Below are 24,164 nucleotides of genomic sequence, written 5' to 3'. Positions count from 1 at the left end.
ATTTATTTAGTTATGGAGAATGTAAAATGGATAGTAAAATGGAAATCCACAGTTGCGATGCAGTGTTTTCTTGATATATCGACTGGTGACAACACGATAAATTCGACGATTGACGAAACATTCGCTTACAAGTTTCGACGCCAATGCCCAATACGCTCACACATTAGCATTAATTATGATAAAATTCGAAAAACTCTCAAAACTCTCCTCGATACACGAATCTTAACGCGAACAGTGAGTGCTTTGTTTATATTATGCGTGTTCGTTATTCGCCTCGATTCTATTCGTGCCATTGTGTAAATGCACCATTATAATGAATTGTCAACTGTCGTCTGTCGGTTGTCAGTGTCACGTTGATATATCAATTGTCAATGTAGGTAATTAAAATCGTGCAAAGAAAACAACAAAAATAAGCTAATCATTGTTAACAACTAATTCGCACTCTATGTATGTACATATCTAATTTAAATACAATGTTTTGAATGAGCTTACCAAAGACAAAAACGTATCATTTGTCAGTAAATAAGGTTATGTTTATATTCTGATAAGACAGCAGCAATTATTTCTTTAATATATTAATGATGTTTAGGTGGAGGAAAGTTGTTTGTACCGCCACACTGATTTGTGAGCATTCAAGAGAGATTCGTCGAGGAATAAAGACCGTTTCTATAATGAACAATAAATTTAAACTACCGTCGCGTTATGGAGCCGGCGAAGAAAGTGTCTGGTAAGTTTATTTTATTCATATCTTTATCAATGCGTTGCTCGATTACGCAATTGCATCTTTTAAATGTTATCTCTACTCTCATAGATATTTGTCGAGAGAAATTTAAGTTTCTTATACTATATTTTGTCGACCCAAATAATAATTTTACTTATTTGATAAAAAATATTTATTGGACTGTTTATCAACGACAAGTTGGTGAAAGTCATAAATAAAGCTCGTTCTATTTTGCTTATCAAACTTTAATTGCTTCCTTTATGATAAGCATTTAACATTTGAACCATATTATACCAAATTATAAAATCTATCTTTTGTATCTATAAAATACAAAAATGGAATAATATGCCAAAACATGGTAGACCAAACATTACAATAAAAATACCCACCAGGAACAACTAAACAATATTTTTTACCCAGCTATGACAGACACGACTATAAGATATTATATTACGTTGTTAATTAGCAATTACCATTAATTAACAATGTAACTACTTACATATAATTAACAATGTTTGTAACTTCTGAGTTACACAATTTTGTTCCCTTTTGCACTTCCCTATTGTTTAAATTAATGTACAAAATTGCAGGGTGGAATATATTCAATTGGCAGCAGACTACAAGCCAGCCGTTAATCTAGGCCAGGGCTTCCCCGACTTCCCCCCACCAGACCATGTGACTAAAGCCCTCAGCGAAATAGCCACGGGGGAGAATTGTCTACTTAATCAGTATACCAGAGGATTTGTGAGTTTTTTTTTTATATGTACTAGAATCTAGATAATTGATTATGAATGTTAACAGTGTAGTAGTTTTTCATAATTAATTGTTTATGGTAAAAAGGCAGAAAATTTTCATATCAAAATCCATCATAGCTCAATAACCATCCATTTTTGACCCCTTAATTTGTTGCAAATGACCAAGGAACACGTCGAATTTTTTTCAATTATTTAAATTATCCAATTATAAAATTTCTCTCACAACCTTGGCACACGAAAAGTAACACAAAATAAATTATGTACTATCAGAGCCAATAACCGCTATGGCGAAAGAAGATGCTCATACATGCCACGTTTAATCAATAAATTAGATAATAACATTAAGAATAAAATAAACTGTAAAAATGTTAACCGTCAATTAAAATCATACTATATATCACGTTTATAAAGATACATAACCTACATCACTGCAAAGTATTATCCAAATCTGCTCTGTGATTTTGACATGAAAGAGGATCAAACATACATACATCTTTCATCACAAACTTTCATGTTTATGTGGGTATTTGATAAACTTATAAATCAATATGATAAACTTACAAATGAGTATAAAAGTTTCATAAGATTAAATAAATTTATGAAACAATTTACTTCCTTATCTGCTGAGTTGAAGGCCATGGTTTTTTATCTTGAAAATAAATTTACCTCCCCATATCACATTTAAGATAAACATTACATTCTTCAACTATGGGGGTCTTATAACATTTACATCTTTACAATTTATTTATTTAAATAAAACACACAAACACCTATATATTTTAAAAAAATTGTCATAATTTTTTTGACACACTTATATCCAACTGGGGATGTTTTTGCCTTTAGACTCAATTTTGATCCACTTTAAACTGACATAATTAATTCAAACTTTGTATACTTATCAAGAATCGATAACAATACAATCATTTAATCTTATTATAGTACTAGCGGTCCGCCCCGGCTTCGCCCGTGGTACATATTTCGGAATAAAAGGTAGCCTATGTCTTTCTCAGGGTCTAAAGATTGTCTGTGCCAAATTTCATCAAAATCGGTCCAGTAGTTTATGCGTGAAAACCATACATACATACATACATAATTACAAACCTTTCCTCTTTATAATATTAGTATAGATGTTTTTAGCTATATTTATTTTCAACACAACTATTTTTTTTTAAATCGTTTTAATTTTTTTTTCACAGGGACATCCAAGATTAGTACAAAATTTGGCAAAAGTATATTCGCCGCTGATCAATCGTCAACTAGATCCATTCAAAGAGATTCTAGTAACAAGTGGAGCATATGAAGCATTGTTCTCTACTATTTTAGGTACTGACTAATGAGTTATTTTATTATTATTTTTAATTACAAATAGTTGTAAAATGGGCTTTGTGGAGTTGCCACACGTAAAAGAAGTTCAATATGTTTATCCAAATAATAATAATTAGTTAATTTTACCTGTATAAAATTTCTTCTGTTTTTGACTGATAATAATACAAAATACAGACTTTACATTTATAAGATGCAATATTATTACATTGATATACTTACCTATTTATGGCTTAAAACATTTGCTTAGAATCTTATTATGGACAATAATTTATTAACCTTGTCCACCTTTTATGAATAAACCACTTTTTTCACTTTTATTTAGTTCAGCACTTTAAAATATATAATGCCGTTAGACTATATACTGGTCAAGGACATGACATGTGATTTAAAATACAAGTCAATAACTGCGTTAAAAACAACCGACTTCAAACTTGCACTTGCAACATTTACAAATACAGACAAAAATGCTCATAAAATAAAAACTACTGGGCCTATCCGAATAAAATTTTTATGGGACCAATTCGACACCATCCCGCATCTAACAAAAAAAGAATCACGTAAATCGGTTCAGAAACCACGGAGTAATCGGTGTACATACATAAAAAAAAAAACATACCGGCCGAATTGATAACCTCCTCCTTTTTTTTGAAGTCGGTTAAAAACGCGTACAAACTTTCGTTTATAATCTTTAAAAAAACGGCGTTGTATGAAATATTCAGTGAAATTAACACCTTATTCTGATGTAGAAACGATTAAAATTCAAAATCCATTGCGCTCATAAGAAAACTCTGCCTTATACACGCGTAGGCAGTGTTTTGTTTCAGACAACTTTTGAACATGATTGTGAATCTTTTTTTAAGCTATTGCATAGCTTCTATCGCGGGCCTTGAGCGCGGGGACCGAATCGAGAAATTCCGTAACGAAAAAACCTCACGCTTCCCACGGGGACGGGCGCGGAGGTGTGGCTTGAAGGCATCATGTAATAGCTTTACCGCGGCAGTCCCCGAGTGCCACACGTCTTTTTTTGTATGTTTATAAAATATTGCTATATGTTTCAGGTCACGTGGACACCGGTGATGAAGTAATAGTGATTGAACCATTCTTCGATTGTTACGATTTCATGATCAAATCGGCTGGTGGTGAGCCGAAATTCATCGCTTTGAAACCTGTTAGTATGTTATTATTTCTAGATTGGTACAGACAGACAAAAAAGTAAAAATAAATGTTTCCCTTACCTGATTGATATTTAATGACATGACATGGAGTTTTAATTAATGAAAAGATACAATTATTTTTTGTAGTTATGGTTACAACGAATTTATCTTTATTTTACAATCACTAATATTCATTTCTATTTTCAAATTATTCACTATCCTCTATATTCTTAAACTTACAAAACTATTCAGCATAATATACACAAATATTATTTTTTAACGATTCCCTAAATTTGTCCCCCAGAAATCAACAGAAGGCGAACAAACATCAGCCAACTGGGTGTTAGATGAAAAGGAACTAGCCTCCCTTTTCACCCCCAAAACCAAGATGCTGCTCCTCAACACCCCCCACAACCCCCTGGGGAAGGTGTTCACGAGGCATGAGCTTGAGATGATAGCAGACTTGTGCAAAAAGCATGACGTGCTGTGTGTAGCCGATGAGGTGTATGAGTGGATGGTGTATGAGCCCAAAAAACATATTAGGATAGGTGAGAGATTATTTATTTATTTATTATACTTATGGCTGATCTTTCAATGCTTGGATAAAACTTATCCGTCCAATAATGTATTACCTGTGGTATTACACAATAATATACAGATGTCACCTAAAAACTGTCAAAAAGTGGGCAAGTAACATATTTTTAAAATGGTTGTTTAACCCATTGAGCCCCGAACGGCCCGATCGATCCACGACACAATAGATTTTCTATTGTGTCTGTGATTCCGGGGACTGAGTTATTAAAACGATATTCGATGAATAAGTTTTAACTAAGGATTGAAAAATCGGCCCTTAGTGGTACTGGTATTACCACAAAACAATTTAAACACAGTCTAACCTGGGATCTGTCACTCTAATAGTTGTCTATGTGAAATACGACAAAACCAGATTAAAGAGAACCCGCGCTTAAATTTAAACCCTGTCTAAAGTTTTTTTGTGGTAAGACAGTAGCGGTCTAGATGATTATCCATACTATTAATAATATAAATGCGAAAGTAACTCTGTCTGTCTGTCTGTTACTCAATCACGCCTTAACTACTGAACCAATTTGCATGAAATTTGGTATAGAGATATTTTGATACCCGAGAATGGACATAGGCTACTTTTTACCCCGGGAAATAGGATAGGTTTTATCCCGGAAATCCCACGGGAACGGGAACTATGCGGGTTTTTCTTTGACTGCGCGGGCGAAGCTGCGGGTGGAAAGCTAGTCTTATATATATATGAATTTGCTCTCAAAGGGAATGTTTTTTTCCAATTTTGCAGCTTTTTTTCTTCGATATAACGCTCAGCTCTCGTTTCGTGTTATTGTTGCTAAATAATATTCCTAGGGCATTTTAATAGTCATAAATTTTTGTATTGTTTCGTGAATCGTGATATTATATTTTATTATAGATAGCCCATTGCATGCTTGATTCTGGAATCCGCGGACATCATTATTTCATGTTTAATTTTTTATTATAATTTTTTTGACGTGACAACGTCTTATAATTCGATAGAGCCGGCTGCACGCACGAAAAAACATGACTCATGCGGCGTTACCTCGCTCTGAGGCGTTCCATGTAAGGCTTGAAGTGCGAGCGAGAGCGCGGAACGAGCGACAAAGAAGCACAATCGGACGTTGTCATGTTCAACTATCGTCAGTAAACCGACTTTACAGACAACCAATTTTTTTTACTACTTAAGTACATATATATTTTTTATTATTTTACTAAATTTTCAGGAACACTCCCCGGCATGTGGGAGCGCACCATCACAATCGGTTCAGCCGGCAAGACGTTCTCGGTGACCGGATGGAAAATCGGATGGGCGTATGGACCAGCTGCTTTGATGAAGAACCTTCAAGTGGTCCATCAGAACTGTGTGTATACTTGCTGTACTCCTGTACAGGTGATATTTAGTCACAAGTTTTATTATTTCTAGGGTTTAATGTATTTCTTATGCTAAGGGCCGATTTTTCAATGCTTGGATAAAACTTATCCGTCCAATAAAGTATTACACGATAATATTAAAATATCACGGAAACTGACATTTTAATTAATATTTGAATACGGGCAATTAGAATACGTTTTTAAAATGGTAGTTTATACATTATTCGACGAATAATTTTTATCCAAGAACAATATAATAATACAAATAAAATACATTATTTCTATGATTCAATAGTATTCCAATCAAAATTGAAATCATTGGACAAAAACTGACGGATTTTTTTTGTATGATTTTATTTTTAGACAGAATGGCTCACATATTTATAATGTATACGTGCAATGTCGCAGATCGGCTCAATGCTGTCCTGTTATTTCAAATTTTATGACCCATTTTTGAAGTGAAACTTCTTTAGGCGCGTTGAGAGTTCAATTTCAAGGTCGCGTCATGGAAATACCATCAAGTCATGGAGTAAGACGATTTTGGTATCTTTAAATCTTGCCAAAGTTTCACTTCTGACACGTGACTTTTTTTTCAGTCTTTGCCCTATCTTAATATACATATATAAATCTCGTGTTAATGTTTGTCCTCAATGGACTCCCTAAACCACTTAACCGATTATAATAAAATTCGCACACCATGTGCAGTTCGATCGTTCGAGAGATAGGATAGTTTAAACATGTAGGTACCACGGGCGAAGCCGGGGCGGACCGCTAGTAAATCCACAGAACATATAAAAGAGGTTAGAATGGCAATAATTCGCCATTCCTATAAGAACTGGTGTCGCCTGTGGGTGTGGCCAAGTCCTCGCAAGTCCGCTTACGCACATATTTGCAATTTCAAATCTAGCCAATCATAGCGCCGCGCGATCACGCGATTTAAAATGGAACGAATCATACGCATGATGATGATGTGAGCAGTGCTCATATCCTTGGCGCGTCTGCCCCGCCTACAATGCCTTTCTAACTTCTTTTATATTATGTTCTGTGAGTAAATCCCTAATTCCTCCTCCCAGGAAGCAGTAGCCCGTTCGCTCGAGTTCGAACTGGCTCGTGTGAACAGTCCCGACTGTTTCTTCGTGTCTCTAGCGCGGGATCTGTTGGCCAAGCGCGATAACCTCGTGCGTGTGTTGAGGGAAAATGGATTCGAACCCACTGTACCGGAGGGAGGGTACTTTATTGTAGCCAATTGGACTGGCTTGAGTGAGTAATTGTTTGTTCTGACATATAATATGACATAACTGACATAGTATTTTTTTTGGTAATTAAATATTTTTTGTTAAAATGTTGGTAACTAACTTTTTCAACTCTAATGGCGCCGTTTCATTAGTCGTTAACTCGTTCGGTATACAGCATACGGGGAGTCCCCGCAGGCGAGATAACAACCAATGAAAACAAGTTCCCCGCATGCTTAATACCGACCGTGATATCGACCAATGAAATTCATCGGTCAAGGTCGGTACAGCTTGCGGGTCTTAAGTCAAATACTTTTTCATTATTCAATTTCATTCGTGAGTGCTTGTTGGATTATAAAGATGCTGCACAAAATGGCTGATCGCTTTACGGATTCGCAAATGTTGAATCTCGTGGAAATCTATCGAGATTAGATTGTTTTACGTAAAATGGAGGTTCTCCCTACACCCCGCATGCGGGCCCTATCGACTAATGAAAACGGTTCCCCGAATGGTGGCCCTATGGCACGCGTTCCAGAAATCTCTCGCACCCCGCATGCGGGCCCTATCGACTAATGAAACTGCGCCATTATGGCTATTGATCATTTGATTTTTGTTCAATGAAAAGGAAGTTCACTTAAAATAGCTAAATATTGGTCTACGTGTCTTAGTGTTTTACATATCGCTGTTAAGGTACAACATTATGTTTTCTTAACCAGTAGAAATTTTTTTCGAATAATTATTTTAAAACCTTCCATGTCCTGTTTATATTTTGTACATAAATCATTTCTCTAGTTTTAGTGAATTATCTTAAGTTGTCGAACAAAGTACTTAATTGAATTATCATAAACATTTAAATTTCCAGAAAACAAAATAGACCTATCCACAGAGCCAGACAAGTACAGAGACTACAAGTTCACCAAAAAGTTCGCGAAAGAAGCGAGCGTGCTAACTATACCACCTTCCGCGTTTTATTCCGAACAACACAAGCATTTGGGAGAGGACTTCGTTAGATTCTGCTTTATTAAGGTAATTAATTTAGGTATTCTAGAATTCTCTAGTTAGCAGTTGTTTTCACAAGAACTTATAAACCATAAAAATTTACTGTAGTATTATATTGTATTTTTTCAGCATTCTCTCAATTGAAACACAGATCAATACATATTGTATTTAAGATATTATGTTTAATTATTTTTCAAATAAAAACTTTGTGTATTTACATATACCTACTTTGTCGTTCATTGATCTATTGATTTACTTTTTTCGGGCTAGATGGCGTTGGCATTGTATCAATATAAGAAATCTGTCAAAAATATTAAAATGTGTGTTTTTTTGCAGAAAGACGAAAACCTCGCCTTAACAGAAAAACTTCTCAAAGAGTGGAACGCCAAGAAGAAATAGAATACTCAGAAACGAAGAAAATTAATTATAATAAAATAAATAAAAAAAGGATTTATACTCTTTTTACCGTTTGTACTCACTAGGCCCAAAATTGTAAATAAAGGCATAAAGAAATTAAAGATTTGATACTCAACATATGTATATAATATATTGTATAAAAGGAAATAAAAGAATTTTCATTAAAATGTTGTTTGATTTAGTTTCACTTGCTTGTAAATTTTAAGGTTTGAAGTCACCACGCAGCCACCGCTTGGCGTCGCGAGTATCGTTGCCGTAGGTTTTGCCGAATCTAAAAGTAATAAAAATATTAGATATTACTTGTAATTGTTTATTTTTAGCAGTGAGACAAACATTCGACATTATAAATCACAATACTGCATATTAAATACACGACAATGTATTTGATGATCAAAATTTAATGTGAACAATATGCCATGTTAAATTGAAATATATTATGTAATCAGTCATCACATATATCATTAGTATAATAACACTAGCTGCGCTCCGCGGTTTCACCCGCATTGCTCAGCTCCTGTTGGTCTTAGCGAGATGATAATATAGCCTATATATAGCCTTCCTCTATAAATGAGCTATCTAACACAAAGAATTTTTCAAATGGACCATTAGTTCCCGAGATTAGCGCGTTCAAACAAACAAACAAACTCTTCAGCTTTTATATAAGTATTAGTATAGATATCTAGTTAGATTTATAAAATTACTAGAGAGACAAGAATTATATATAAATAGTTTTGCTTTTTATTCTTTTTTACACAAAAATAGCCAATTATATTCTTATGCTTACCCAGCTATATTTTACTACAAATATTCTTACATTAAAATGTGCTCTCTTTGACCTTAAAGTCAAACCTACAAATATTCCTACACTTTAAATGCTAAAATAAAACACACCTGAACAAACAACCCGGCACGTGGCCAGCGTAGTTCGGCAACATTCCGACATGCTTGTGGTAGATCTCCGTCGGGTTTATGGAGAGCGGAGGATCAGGCCTGGGAAGGGAAAGGAGAGGATTAAAATGTATCGAGGAACGGATCAAAATGTATTTATTGTGACATTCTGCATTAAATATACTTTAGGCCAGTTTCACCATTTACTTTTTAAGTTATTTAACACTTTCGACGTATATTTTCATATAAATATAACTGGCATGTAAGTTATAAAGAAAGGCAGGAGTTGTGAACCGACCATATTATTATAGTTAAATTTTATGCGCCTAACATTTTTGTTAGGCGAGTTATGAATCTTACTACCAATTTTTATTTTTATTGTTGAAATCTTCAATAATTCTTGAAATTGGTTCTTCTTTATTATTGATCCAAAATAAATTTCTGAAAATAATGTTCTTATCACTGTAAGGAAATAATGATTAATAGAAGAAAAAGCTTTTTGGTATCAACATTTATTTCTCTTTTTCAATACAGTGAGTACATAATACAATGATAATTAAGGAAATGTTTATCTACTAATATATATTTAAAAATATCAAATACATAGTATATACTTAGATATGAGAATAGGAAAAATACATAGAAACATTCAGATTTTCTTAATATTAATGTTTGTGTCCTTAGTATGGCGCATCCACACTTGCCCGGCGGCATTTGCATCTTCTGCCTGCGGCACGCGCGGCTTATGGTTGCCGGCGGCAGTTTGCTTGTGGCTTCGATACGGAGTGGTAGGAGAACGGAGTGGCAGCCGCCGCAGACACCGGTAAAGCCGGCGACCTACATTCAGCGGCAAAGCGGTCTGAAACCCGGCGGCATATGTGGATGCGCCAGTAGAACATATATTCGCTATATTTTTAGCGATAAAATAGACACTTATTTTTCTTATCATCTAAAGAACAAAATTAATGTACATAACAGAGACGTCTTATAGACCTATACAAATAATAATATGTAGAAGAAACTGGAACTCAAAACATTTTATATTAACATAATATACAATATAATATTTAAATTTTTTAAAACAAATCTAGTAGGTGTAACCTAAAATATTAAGTGGCAACAATTTTATTGTAAGGCTCAAAACAAAAAATTCTTCACATTAAAACAATTTAGTCCGGGATACATCGCCCATTTTTGCAAGTGATTACTATCAAGCTAATTTTTCGTGAGTAGCTTTATTTTGATGAGATGCCCAATAATTTCATGTATGAAACTCTCGATTGTGGTAGCTACCAGAGGAAACAAGGATAAAATATTTTGATTTGATGGTTCTCAAATATTAATTACTAACTGAATATTTTTTTTTGTTCAATCTCAAGATAATTATCTAAATTATTCGAAAAAATATTTGTCCTACAAAATCTATGGTTTGATCAAAGAGTCCCCCTTTCCAATGTGTATCGATAACGAAGTCATCATAAATGATTAGTAACCAGCTGATTTTTTTATTTTCACTTATTTAATACTTAAATAATTCAACAGACATATTGTCCTACAAATTGCGTAATAAATATTTGAGAACCGTCAAATCAAAAAAATTTATCCTTGATACCTCTGTAAGCTACCACAATCGAGAGTTTCGTTCATGAAATTATTGGGCATCTCATCAAAATAAAGCTACTCACGAAAAATTAGTTTGATAGTAATCACTTGCAAAAATGGGCGATGTATCCCGGACTAATTAAAAAAAAGTATACAAAAATTCTATTTAGTTTAAACAGTACATTTTTCACATCAATTCGACAATTACAGTAATACACATTAAATACTCCATAAAGATAACTGGTACTAAAAGAGCCAACTACACATTGACAAAAAAAAACAAATTTGTGCTTACGCGAACTACAAAAGACCTTAGAATACATATATAAATTGACATAGAAGCGGTATATGCGAACATACTTGCAGTTAAAGCCGTTCCTCGTTAGACAAAGATAGAATATACATTTTAACCATGAGCCGAAAAGAGTCGGCAACCTAACCGACTATACGCAACCCGGCTAAATTAGCTAACTTCAAACGAAGCGTGTTTTTACACGCAAGCCGCTTCTACCTCAGTTCATATATGTATTCTAAGCAAAAATCCTTACACTGGAGAAAAAAGGAACATTCATTAACACCAAAGACTCAATTAGTCTAAATAATAAGACATTAAATTTCACAACATTTATTTTAAAAACATTTAGGCCAATGATTTGACCATATATGGTCCTTCGAGGTGGTATCCAATCTTCGCGTAATAATTCCTAGTTCCAACACCGGAAATGACCGCCATCTTGTCAGAGCCGTGTTCCTCGACCGCTATACGTTCAGCTTCCTCCATTAGAAGCATACCGAAACCCTGGTGCTGGAACTTAGTTGGATCGCGAGCATTCACCTGCAACAAATGTGTGTTTTATTATTATAAAAATAAATAAAATAAAAATCGTTTATTTAGAAACAATACATACAAACAAAAACTATTTAGACACGACGATCGCCTCAACTAGGAATATACCTGTGCTACAGACGATCGACGCCTTCCTCTCCAGACTTAGCCAGTATTGTTAATTTAACTTATATACTATTACATATTTTAATAAAATACAATGCAGTTTGTGTGTGTGTGTGTGTGATTTTCCCCTATTTGAGAGATTGAGTGGACGAGCGTGTAAAATATTTCAATACCAATATGCGGTTCTTTATTAGTATTTATGCGCATTAAACTTTCATGAAGTCTTCGGTCTCGCTTTATGATAAGGTAAGTAAAAAGATGATTATTTTATTTTTCAAATCGGATAAGGTCAAAGTACGAACGTTTAATATTTTATTAATTTTATTATACAGAAGTGGGCTCAAAAATACACAGAATCGTTTTGCAGCTGCAGTGCGGACAATCGGTAAGTTAAAAATTTTGTCCCTGCGCTTTTTTTCAACTTTTATTTCATGCCAGTTTGTCTGCTTGTGATAAGCAAGAACACAGTTTAGTATGAAGAGTTTTCTAATTGATAGAATACTATCAAAATATTGCATTCTGTGTAAAGAGCAGTAGTGGGATAATATATGGGCATTATAAAAATTTATTTTAAGCTCCCGAACAATACTGCACTGCTTGAAATCGGCATTATTTCCCAGCTTTAGCTCAGTGGTTTGGATCGGCATTATTTCTCATTTGCGTGATCACCTAATCGTAATATTTCCTCTTTTATAAATTTCCTGTCTACAAGTGTCTATATCACACCTCCCCCCTCCCTTTTCTAGATATAAGAGCCGTATAGTCAGCTCCAACACAATTCTGCCATTTATATGTGCCTGTAGCAAACTCCCCCCCCCCCTATTTACCCCCCACTTACCGGCACAACAGACCCATAAACATGCAGCTCCCTCACAATACTGCACTGCTTAAAGTCTGCATTTTTTCCCGGCTTCAGTTCAGGCCTATACGTGTCTTTAGCACACTTGCGCAGACGCAACAAACCGACCAAAATGTCCTGATCGGGATCTTCGTAAGAAAGGAATGTCTCCCAACCACCGTTCGCTACGTAGTCACGGCGGACTAGTTCCACCTGTGAATTAAATACATATAAAATTGGTTGTTTGTAAAGTAGGTTTACGATCGAGATGTTTACGTGATAACATAATGCAGTGGCAGCGCTCGAGATGAGACGGGAGATCGGTCCGTCTCTCTCTCGTTATACCTGCGATCGCGCTCGTGAGGTTTTGGTGTGACACAAGTTTCTGAACATGTCACCCGACTAAAACGATTTTAAAAACGTTATCACGTTAAAAATTAAAACAATACATTTAAAAGTACAAAATATTTTATTCTATTACTTATAACTTCATGGTAGAATTATCTGACTTTCTAGATATTTGAGACAAACTAGCGTAAAAACAAATAAAACGGTTGAATGAAATAAATGTTAACATGTATAAAAAGCACTCAAATTAAAATTATTTGTAACAACAAAAATATTGAAACAAACACATCAAGTGTTATTCATGTTCTGTTCTCATTCAAATACAAACTCGTGAAATAATCATTAATAAAAAAAACATAATTTCTTCAGAATTTTAGTCAGACTCAAACTCATTAAAACAATAACAAAAAATAGAAATAAATCCAAAAGAAACCTTGAGTTGCTCGACCTCCCTGTGACATTTACATAAAAAAATGTGTGCGTGTACTAGTGTACACACGTAAGAAGTGGAACTTCTTTATGACCTTATTTTTCGAAAAATAATTTACTATATGCATCTTTACAGAAATACGTCGAATCACGCGTGGTAGGGATAAGAAAAAGATGGCGCGTAACGGAAAAATGTCACGCGTAACGAAAAAATGTTACACTAAATTTTTTTCCAACCCCGATAAAGAAGTTTCGGGCTGAAATTTGGCATGCAGGTAGATGTTAGGACGTAGGCATCCGCTAAGAAAGGATTTCCCGAAATTCTTGCGGGAACGGGGAAAAACGAGGATGCACGTACAAAGTCGTGGGCGGAAGCTAGTCTAACAATAAAATCCTTATCAAATCTGACCCATGGTTCTTGAGATTAGCGAGTACAAACAAACACTTGACCCACCTCATACGGTCGCACTTTGTTGTGTATCTCCTGTATGCCCACCTCCCTGGTTCGCACGTCTCTACAGTCTGTGCCCAGATCGGCCATACGCTGTAACGCTAGCTCACGGAGATTGCCATGTTCCACCCCAGAGGATACTAACGGCATCGGAATGTCGCGTTGTACTCTGAAAATGATTGTGGTTAATAAAATGAAATATGAATATATATGAATATTTAGAAATTATGATAAAACTACCTTTCCACCCGCGGCATCGCCTGCGCATATAACATAATATATAGGTAAGGATAAAACCTATCCTATGTCCTTTCTCGGGTATCAAAATATCTCTATACCAAATTTCATGCATAAGGCGTGATTGAGTAACAGACAAACAGACAGAGTTACTTTCGCATTTATAATATTAGTATGGATACAGAAATTCACAAACAAATAATTAAAGACTACAAACTAGTGCAATTATCATAAGTATAGAATTAGATCATAAATTAAATACAAATTCTAGCGTTAAACAAAAAAGAATTGTATTTTTTTCATGTATTATATGAGCAAATATACTATCATTACCTTTCAACAATAAAACCAACCACCCAACCTACCACAATCTAGCAACTAGAATAAACTCATCAATAAGTGTTGCGAAAACAATATCCAAGCATTGTTGAATAAAACATTCCTCCACCTGAACACCTTATTTCATAGCTGTAATGTTCAAAGTCAATTGTCCTCTCTATAATAAAAAAGACGGGTTGCACTCCTGGAGTGCCGGCAGAAGTGAAAACTTGATTATTAACGTTGAGCATGTTTGATATTTTGGAATGGTATCCGTCTTACGCTTTTTCGATCAGGTCACGTGTCCTGACGCGAGTTTAAGATTTTATACCCATTACAGAAAAAGTGCTCAACGCCGCTAAAGAAGTTCTCACTTCAAAAACTCTGCCTAAAATGATTACAAACTCTGCCTATTATTAACATACCTATAAACCCTAGTCCACGGCGGCACCAAAGCCAATATCTTGGCAATGAGATCCACCAGTGTGGAGGGCGGGTAGCTCTTGTAGCGTTTAGTCTTCCACAGTTCATATAGACCAGTTCCCCTAATCACTAGAGTGGGGTATATCTTGAGACCATCAGCTCGAAAAGCTGGGTTCTCGAAAAATTCCTTGAATTGTTCCACGTCGCGATCGAGATCGACGTTTGGCAGGTCGGGCATCATATGTGCGACGATCTGAAATTGTTTTTGATTTGATTAAATTATTATACGGTAAAGTATTAGGTACAATAAGTACATGCTGTAAGGCATGTTTGTTAATTAAATTATGCAAGTTTACATCTATTGTTATTATGTAAATACAAAAAGAAAATAATGTGAAGAATGACAATGGTGAAGGAAATATTCTTTGAAAAAAATTTATGCATGAGGTAAATTTTTCTGAAATAAGTAATATTTTGAAGTAAAATAACCCGACATTTTATCATTGTTTCATAGATAGTATCTATACATATAGATCCTCCACTCTTTACCCAGTAACAAATAATAATAAAAATGCCGCAACTACATTTCTACTTTTTCCAGAATTCACCAGTCTCTTATAGTAAGTTTCTAATTAGAAAGAACTTTAACTACAGACAGATCCTATTTACTAAAGTAAAAATTACTAATTTACTAACCTTAAAACCAGCATCTTTTAAGTAAACGTAAATACTTATTTACTAACCTTAAAGCCAGCATCTTTGGCCAAGTTGAAATTCTCACACACAGCTTTGACTGTGTGACCCCTGTTGGTGTCCCTGGCAATGTCTTCATATACGGACTGCACACCTATTTCCAATCTAGAAGTACAGATAATATAAGATAAGTTACTGTCTTTGATATATTCAATAGTCTAAACTAGTATTAGAGAGAATATTATTTTGATTTGTGTTGGTTTGTCACGATAAAATCAAAAACTACTCAATTGATTAAACAAATTCTTGTACTTGAAGAAAGTTACACTTTTAGCAAGATACCTATTATACAGGTCATATTTTTTTTACAATAAGAATTGAATACAGCTTGTCATAAGTTATTTCTAATGTACATTTTTTTTATTTCTACATTTGAAAAGCAATAACCACAAACAACTACATTACAGCAAATGTTAATTTGAATTTGTGATATAACAAATCAACTTTATTTTCAAATCAAATCAAAACAAATAATTTATTTGTAAATATTTAAATATTATTATCAAATAATACTTGCCTAGTGCAACCATAGTTTAGCATGTCAGTCATGTGGCGTTGCAGACAGTAATCTGGCCGAGTCTCAATAGTGATGCCAATACACTTGGTTTTGGCCTTCTCTGAGTATTTGACAGCCTCGGCAACACTGCCTGAAGTGTGGCCAGATAGGGCATCATGGAGATTCCTAAAAAGCAAAATAAATATTTATGCTTGCACCTAAATACTTTAAAAACGGAATTGAAAAACAATAGAGTTACTGCTGGAAGACCTCTATCAATTCAATCTTCAGTTCTGATTCAATTGTTTCACAATTTTATCAACTACACACGTAAAAATTGACTGATTAATTAGAAAGCCAATGTTAGAATATTTCTAAAACCTATGTCTATTTAACCCATTGACCACCGAGCGCCCCGATTGGGCCACAACACAATAGATTTTCTATTGTGTCTGTGATTCCGGGGATTAATATTATATTATATGAACATCAGAAACTTTATTATAATCAGTCTTTGTGAATTAGGACAAAGACAATGAATTTCTTGTCAGAAATAAAAATAAGCAAAATAGATATAAAAGTTTATCATTCAAAAAATGTGTGGTTTCACTTATACCAACAACTATATGTTAACTGTGATGTTCTTACCTGATAAAGTAGTCCCTATAGTCCTCCGGCAAGCTCATAAAGGTGCCGCCCATAACAATAAACTCCACTTTATCAACACTGTGACCCAACTGCTTCAGTTGTTCCACCCTATGACGCGTCTGCAAATATGGATTGTAGCGAGCCCTTATAGCTCGCATGGACGTCGGCTCATAGCCGGTATAACTCTGCGTAGAGTATTCAAAATCAGAATCTGGCCCACCAGGGCAGTATACGCAGATGTTGCCCGTAAAATTAATGTGTGGGCAGCGATGCGGCTTACACATAACAGCCACTACCGCAATCCCTGATGCCGTACGTATTGGCTTCGCTTTCAGCTTAGGCAACAAGTAACTCTTCGCATCCGAGGGCACAGCTGCTATGATATCCACCAATCTTGGCGACGTATCCAGACCATACTTTGACGATATCCTGGTCTTCATTTTGTTAAGGTTAACATCTTTCCCCTGACGGTGAGCCGCCTGCAGCTCTTGTATTATCTCCGATATCACGATCACCATTTTCTCCTCTTTCGAGAGGTCGGGCAAGGGCTTCTTTTTCGGCATTTTGATATTTTATTGCACAAATTTCGCGTGTTTTTACAAAAACCAGCCGCAACAAAACAATGACAGTTGACAACTGACCATAACTGACGTCTGACACATAGCCGACCGCACGATCAATAAATCATTTTAGTGTTGCTACGTAATAAAATTAAAATGTGTCTTTGTAAATGCACGATATTTCTGACAAATAACAATACACTCCCGATCGCGAAACTGTAGAATATGTTTTATTAATTTATAGATCACTAAAAAGTGTAAAAAGAACTAATGTTATCAAAATTATTTAGTATAACCATGTGAATAAAAATTATTTAGATCCCAGCAAAAAATTTTTCTTTCGAAAAGGAATTATTAATTTAATTCTGTTCACTTACTTGACTACATTCACAGGTGCCCATTCTGTACTTTGCCGACGCCTGTAATTCGATGAGAAATCACATAGAGCAGAATTTGTCAATTTCTTGGATGAATCCCCGAATCGTTGGAAGCCGTATGGCACATGTCCAGCAAAGCCTGTTAATTAAAAAAATTTCAACATTACCGTCACTTTTAATTCAAAATTTGCAGTTAGGTACAATTAATTATTAATGTTCTTATTAATGTTTCCTTACGAATCGACTCTGCTGGATTATAACCCCAAATTTGATTTCGGACAAAAGACTGATGAATTTTTCCGTACGACATAGATGAATGTAAAAAATAGCGCCTTATTAAAATTACTAAAACTGCTTGTTAAGAATTTTGAGTAACTGTCATTATAATCATCACGTTTCCATGGTTGCTGTTTATATCTGACTGACATTTTAGCCGACCTAACATCACTACTTCACCAAAAAGTTTTATATATAAATATATCGTTATAAACACGACACAAAGTTTTTTTATTGTCACTATAGTTTATTGTTTGCATGTCTTTTCCTTGTTCTCACCTTTCTTGATGTATTTCTGGGGATCTGAATTTTCCATAAAGTACGGACTGATAGAATGGGAAGCTGGCGACAGTTTCGGTTCATCCATCGGCAGATCTCTGAGTATTCCCGCACATTCGGGTCTTACCACCACTAGCGGTAGCTTGAATTCAGCGGTTGCAGACTAAACAGAAAGTTTTAATTACTTTTATGAACAACTTGGCAACTTTTTTCCATTCGTTCTCAGCCACTGCTGCAATTCAAACGCGCGCGCTGCAATTCAAAAATGTTCTCGAACATTCTTCAACATTCACATCTTCCATCCTTCTCTTCCGTTCTTAAAGAAGTGTGGTATCACTCACGAATCGGTCAACTAAGTCCCAGGGTTTTCCTTTGCCCGCTTGCAAGTCTACGACCCTCTCTAGCTGATTTCTAGCAGATCTCTGGTTCAATTGCGACTTTTGAAATTCTGATAAAGCTTCAGTCGCTGACACGGTGTATCTTTGTCCAAAATGCGCGTTCAGACGTGGTAGAAAACCTACCGATTAAAAAGGATCTTTCAAACACAAGCAGAGAAGAAGATGAATGTCTCTCTGTTTTTCTCCGCAAGATTTTCTAAGATTATTATTGCATACAATATTAAAACAAAAAAAATTAAATATCACCAATTTTAAATTATATATCGTAGGGAAAACTTATGCCTGATTGCCCAGTGAATAAAACGAATCTGGAAACCTATCTCGTATCAGGTCAAACCGTATCTCAAAGCAAGGGCATTATTCAAGCATGTAGGTACTCCCATTTCAATCCAGTTCCTCTGAGTGGTAATTGTTAATGAAGCGACTCCCGTTAGAGAAGCCGTCTGATATCCACGACGCAGATGACGGTATGATACCGTATTCTTGCGATAATTATAGACTGTCAGATTTGCTGTTATTCTCTGTGTATTTGACTTTATGCGAATGATAGATGTTTCGTTTTTCGGTAATTACTAATTACCGTTTCGTGGGTACCGTACCCGATGGTTATTGGTTAGTAAGTTATTCGCTTGCATGTTAAAAGCAAAGATAAGTGAAGAATTTATATGCAAATATAGAGAGAAATTTAGAAATTAAAGGCAATCCTAAGAAACCCGAAAATTGCCAATCAATAAATTTCCAAGAAATTATTAACATTTTTTTTTTTACTAATTTTTAGAAACTGTAATGCCGTACCAGGTTTATTCATATTAGAAATAAGCGATGGTAATACTTAAACTTATTTGAAACAAAAATGTAACAGACTGTATGATCAAACAAGGCTAACAGTCAGGAAACCTAGAAATTCCTCAGACGACCCAGTGACTCAACGAGGTCTATTGAATCACTAGCTTCAAAGTTCCAGAACTTTAATACCTACTTAAGCTATTTCAAGGTTGTTTGCGTTAATAATTCCGTAACTTATGGTTTCATATTAAGTTAAACAAGGATCAAGAATTCCAAAACATTGCTTGCCAAAGATCAAAATATGTCATAAAAAGCAGCGTGTTCCTACTTCCTGTATTATGAAAGATAAAAAAAGGCTCTAGAAGTTCGTTATTTTTCAAACCTTACAAGTTCAAAGAAAATAAGTAGGTATAGAACGGTACCATCAACGGAAAAGAAAATAAAAATTGGTACTTAGCTAAGTAGATAATAATCGTAACTTATGACTAACTTATGTCGTCACAAACAGAAATTGTTACACTTCAAAAAAACTAAAGCCACGCTCCAAATTGAGACGTTGTTTTGGTAACGTAAAATATTATCATGTTGTCTGTTGTAACATTTGAGATTAATGATAATACTTATTGATGATACGATTCTGGCACACGTTGTGTAAAACATGATACGTTTATGTCACGTTTCGTAACTTGCCTTTTGCCGCCTTTTATACATCTTTTAATCCTTTTAAAGCAATGATGATCACATTAAGCGCGGATTTACTCTTATATAACTGTGAATTTGTGTCAGTTCTTCTTTATTTCATGCCTTTTGAAGGACGCAGTAACGGAATGATATGTTTTCATTATGTAGATATATGGTTTTATATGTCTTAGTATTTCGATGAAAAACTTTTAAACAATTGCCTCTACAAGGCCTCTCCTGCTTACTACCCTCCCATAGGGACATATTATAGGTACTTATATATCCGCTCTGACAGTAAATGTGAGCGAAACCAGTGTAATTTTAAAGATGTTAGATAAAAAATAGTTCATACCTTCGTATCCTGGAATCATGGGATGCTTGTAGACAGGGTCGCCATTTCGAAACCGCGCGTTGACAATATCCACGTCTGTTTGTGCTGGCCGAAATATCTGTAAAAAAAAAACAAAATTGATAAAATAAACTGTCAACTACACTGAAATCAGTTCACGAAATCTAAAATTATTAAAAAATAAGCATTATTTTTTTCATTTAATTTGCATTATGTTATTTATGTCTGTAAAAAATATATTCTCAATCAATAAAATAATGTTAATTCAGTTTGTGGCTAAATCATTCTGAATGGTTGCGCGCCAAACGTTTGATTATTTTAAAACAAATTTAAAATTTTACATCCATACCATAGACAAATATAACCCGTCCATGTCCTTACTAAGAAAATAATAATTATTAAATGTTATGGTACGTAGATACAAGTTTTATACATGTTTTATGTCCTTTGTTTTAATACCCATAATAGGGTTTTAATGACGTAATCTGATATGCCACCTGGGTTTTTGTCGTGACGCTGTAGTCACCAGGTGGCGTGGAGGGCTGCTAAACAGTGGCTAAACAGATCCGTATCGAAAGCGTGCCATATTCATGAATATTCATTACAAGGATACACAGACCGCAATGTGGTCCGTTTTACGTAGAAGTCGCAGTTGTTTTGGTCGAATTTAGAAATTGTTACAATCTAATATTTTATATATTTACTGTTACTGGTATCTAGTAGTATCTAGTAGCATACGATGAGCATACGTTTATTTGTACCATATTTCTTATCCAGGTGTATTACGAAAAAAATACACAAGAATCGCTACATACCAAAAGGTGGAACGTATAGACGCATATTTCTGTGACTAAACTATAAATCTCATAAAATAATAATATTTCCCAAGTAAATAAAGTTTATTAGTACGATTATGACAATACTATCGTATGAATAGTAAAGTGTTTCACAAATAAATTAACACATATGTGTTAGTAACGGGGCCCTACACCACAATATAATTTTATAGCAGGCAATGATGCTGTTTTCTCTTGAAATGAGAATATTGCAGGCTGAAATTGAATTATGAAAACACATGTTTCTTCTTAAAAATACATACACTTGACCCTGCGTAAGTATATCTATTGAATTGTGGGTGCTATTGTGTACCTATACTAGATCGCTAAGTAAAGCACTTAGCACCCTATGACCCTAAAAAGCAATCTCCAATGCTTCGCATTACGAGTCGTACAATAAGTGATTTAAAAAAAAATAATAAAGCACCCTGATGGAAACCCCATTTTACCTTTGTTATATCGGAGACAACCCTGCAATAGATATGCACACGAACCACAGGGTAATTTACATTTGATAAACGACGTAATTTTGGGAAATCCTATATGCACTGTCATGAAGTACTTACTACCCCGATTATAATACTGCAACATACGCACCTTCCACACAATTGTAATTTTTAATATAATCGTTTTTTATTTGAACTACCTTCCAGACAATCGTAATTCCTAATAAGCAAGTTATCTCAACGTACCTGAAAGTCATCAGCCGTTCGATCAGAGAGCACGAGCCGCTCCGAGTGATTCACGCTAGGGTCCAGGAGAATCTTATGCGTGGTGGACCCATATGTGTCGCCGATACGGTACTTGTATTCTGGACAGTGGCCTGTATAGCTGGAGGTAAGAAGAATAGGGTTGTCAAGGCTGTTTTTAATGTTTATAAATTTTGTTTAGTTTAAATTTTGCCATTATTGTAGGTAATTTATCAATTCAACAGTCTACCTAGCAAAAAACCCTTTCGTCCAAAAATTTGCCATAAGTATTTAGACAATTATCTATATTTTATTGTGTGTTTAGAATAATTTAAATACAAGATTGTGCTGTGTAAGGAAAACGCATCTCCATATCCAATTAATTCACTAAGAATAAGGAACACTAGTAGCATACCCAGGAATGTAGTGTGGCTGCGCGATGCTAACCAGGTCTAAAGCCATGATTTCAATGTGTTCCGTAACTAAATAATAATCAACTCATAATTTTTAATTTCACAACTAAATTTTGATCTGCCTTTATTGTATTCAAATGTGTATGTGATGTTTGTGACAGTATTTTCGATTTTTTTAGTGTCATAATAATAAAATATACAACCTTTTTTGCGTGTACGTCTATAATTTATTATCTGTATAACTTTATAATTATTTATTAGCTTTTGAAAAAAATAAAAATACATTCTCATTTCTCATTATTATTAATTTATTGAGTTATTTTCAATTTTTTACGGACTGAAATAGGTATGTAACATGGCTCGCTCATATTATTGTAATATTTTTAGTAGGCCAGGTATTAAAAGTATCTACATTATTAATTAATTAAAAATACTTAAATATTAAAATACCTAAATAACTTAAAAAAAAGACAAATCAATCTTTAGGCATCGTAAATACCGAAGCTATACGTATCAATGTAGGCACTTTTTAAAAGAAAGTATAAAACTTATTATTATATCACCACTATAAACGAAAAAGGTAAACAAACGTTAAATCAATAAATCTGTAAATCATTCATTTATTTTCGTTCATTCATTTCTATAGTGACAGTTCCCCAGTTCCCCGTCCCTAGCGGATCGCGTCGACCATCGCCTATCTTTCGTTCAATTTAACCGCCATATTGGTTTAAACCACCGAACGGAGCGGGCGTGTTTTGCGGTAGCGCGTGCGTCAAGTGACAGCTAGTAACGATGAAATCAAAACTTTCAGAAACTTTGTTTAGATTCTGTGTTTACTAATAAAGTCATTTCGTGAAACGGCCGTAACTGTGGTGCAGTGTTTGAGTAAAATTTGAAATTACAAATCTGTTAGCTGTGACTACGGCGGCTTCAAATGCAAGCATTCCACGGAGAATGTTGAACTTTGTTTTTTTTTTATTCCGTGATCGTTTTCGATACTTATCAAGAATTTTTGATTAACATATGAAAAAAAGTTATTATTGTGGACAGTGGACTGATTATCACCAAATCGTGATATTTTTTTATTACACGAGTAATAATTGTGTCTTCAAAGTTTGTGTTTTTGGCGAAATTTGCCAATACATTCAAGGTTAGTATTTTTACGATTAAATACGGATACTTATTAATAAGCATAAAAGATTTAATATTCACTGTTTTTTTTACATTCATAACAAAACGATTAACTTTTAATAAGCCTTTTGTGTGTTGTTGCACCAAAAAAAAATTTCAAAACCTAGAAGGCATATTTTTTTTATAACTATTTATCATACCAATATTCTTAGATTATAATTCATGAAAAAGAAGAAGAAACGGTGAAATAATTTCTAAGAAACATTGCTCCAGGCACAGGTAAGTAGGTATATTTTTTAACGTGTTTCATACATTTAGCACGGACAAGGAGTTCCGAAGAAATGTACAAAAAAAAATTATTGTATTTTTCTTGCAATTATTATCGTGTTGCGTGCAATTGCATAATTTAGTTTTGAGGTTGTTGCTGTCCATATTCACAACGCGGACTTTTAACGAAATGTTCATAATAAAAT

General features: G+C 34.4%; 4 protein-coding genes across 5 annotated transcripts in view; 2 read left to right on the top strand and 2 right to left on the bottom strand.

The window, feature by feature from the left end:
• Window positions 1–364: 364 nt before the first annotated feature.
• On the top strand, window positions 365–8,700 carry Kyat (Kynurenine aminotransferase). Of its 2 annotated transcripts, XM_090119386.1 has the most exons (10): window positions 365–447; window positions 590–727; window positions 1,312–1,465; window positions 2,673–2,799; window positions 3,861–3,970; window positions 4,261–4,504; window positions 5,738–5,904; window positions 6,959–7,145; window positions 7,980–8,143; window positions 8,453–8,700. In XM_090119386.1, coding segments are annotated over exons 1-10 (1,356 nt in total). In that variant the 5' UTR covers window positions 365–445; the 3' UTR covers window positions 8,516–8,700. The 2 variants fall into 2 exon arrangements, with proteins under 2 accessions (XP_089975512.1, XP_089975511.1); XM_090119385.1 differs by lacking the exon at window positions 365–447.
• On the bottom strand, window positions 8,694–22,609 carry LOC149909397 (CIMIP2 protein GA14893-like). Its single transcript, XM_090119387.1, has 8 exons — window positions 22,563–22,609; window positions 22,151–22,289; window positions 20,626–20,722; window positions 18,750–18,925; window positions 18,409–18,571; window positions 17,854–17,992; window positions 9,425–9,523; window positions 8,694–8,804 (listed from the first exon to the last, which is right to left on the bottom strand). Exons 1-8 carry the CDS (start codon window positions 22,607–22,609, stop codon window positions 8,735–8,737), a joined length of 930 nt encoding a protein of 309 aa, XP_089975513.1. The 3' UTR covers window positions 8,694–8,734.
• Elp3 (elongator complex protein 3) lies at window positions 11,633–17,570 on the bottom strand. Its single transcript, XM_090119383.1, has 7 exons — window positions 16,917–17,570; window positions 16,290–16,454; window positions 15,763–15,877; window positions 15,022–15,272; window positions 14,045–14,210; window positions 12,814–13,026; window positions 11,633–11,858 (listed from the first exon to the last, which is right to left on the bottom strand). Exons 1-7 carry the CDS (start codon window positions 17,477–17,479, stop codon window positions 11,664–11,666), a joined length of 1,668 nt encoding a protein of 555 aa, XP_089975509.1. The 5' UTR covers window positions 17,480–17,570; the 3' UTR covers window positions 11,633–11,663.
• Window positions 22,610–23,275: 666 nt separating the features above from the next.
• The window catches only part of LOC149909394 (uncharacterized), a 54,863-nt gene continuing 53,974 nt past the window's right edge, over window positions 23,276–24,164 (top strand). Inside the window, exon 1 of the mRNA XM_090119378.1 lies at window positions 23,276–23,710. The gene's annotated coding sequence lies outside the window, so the exon portion shown is untranslated. The remainder of the gene's footprint in view (window positions 23,711–24,164) is intronic.

This window comes from Colias eurytheme, chromosome 3 (genome assembly GCF_061535395.1).
Source record: "Colias eurytheme isolate Ceu_HAF_F1 chromosome 3, ilColEury1 Martin Lab GWU primary, whole genome shotgun sequence".
NCBI classification, from domain to species: Eukaryota; Metazoa; Arthropoda; class Insecta; order Lepidoptera; family Pieridae; genus Colias; species Colias eurytheme.
The sequence above is the reverse complement of the archived record's forward strand: the minus strand, read 5'-3'. Positions and strand labels throughout refer to the sequence as shown.

Bases quoted from the DNA above. Each gene is read 5' to 3' on its own strand.
- Elp3 (XM_090119383.1), bottom strand. From the start codon at position 17,479: ATGCCGAAAAAGAAGCCCTTGCCCGACCTCTCGAAAGAGGAGAAAATG. The intron at 15,273-15,762 runs GTTAGTAAATAA...AAACAATTTCAG, and splicing joins CCAAAGATGCTGGCTTTAAG to ATCGTCGCACATATGATGCC. The intron at 11,859-12,813 runs GTAAGTGGGGGG...CATTTGTTGCAG, and splicing joins TTTATGGGTCTGTTGTGCCG to GTGAATGCTCGCGATCCAAC.
- Kyat (XM_090119386.1), top strand. The intron at 2,800-3,860 runs GTACTGACTAAT...TATATGTTTCAG, and splicing joins ATTGTTCTCTACTATTTTAG to GTCACGTGGACACCGGTGAT. The intron at 8,144-8,452 runs GTAATTAATTTA...GTTTTTTTGCAG, and splicing joins TTAGATTCTGCTTTATTAAG to AAAGACGAAAACCTCGCCTT.
- LOC149909397 (XM_090119387.1), bottom strand. From the start codon at position 22,609: ATGGCTTTAGACCTGGTTAGCATCGCGCAGCCACACTACATTCCTGG. The intron at 20,723-22,150 runs GTACGTTGAGAT...TTTTTTTTACAG, and splicing joins GAACGGCTGATGACTTTCAG to ATATTTCGGCCAGCACAAAC. The intron at 8,805-9,424 runs GTGTGTTTTATT...TATTACTTTTAG, and splicing joins GTGCCGGGTTGTTTGTTCAG to ATTCGGCAAAACCTACGGCA.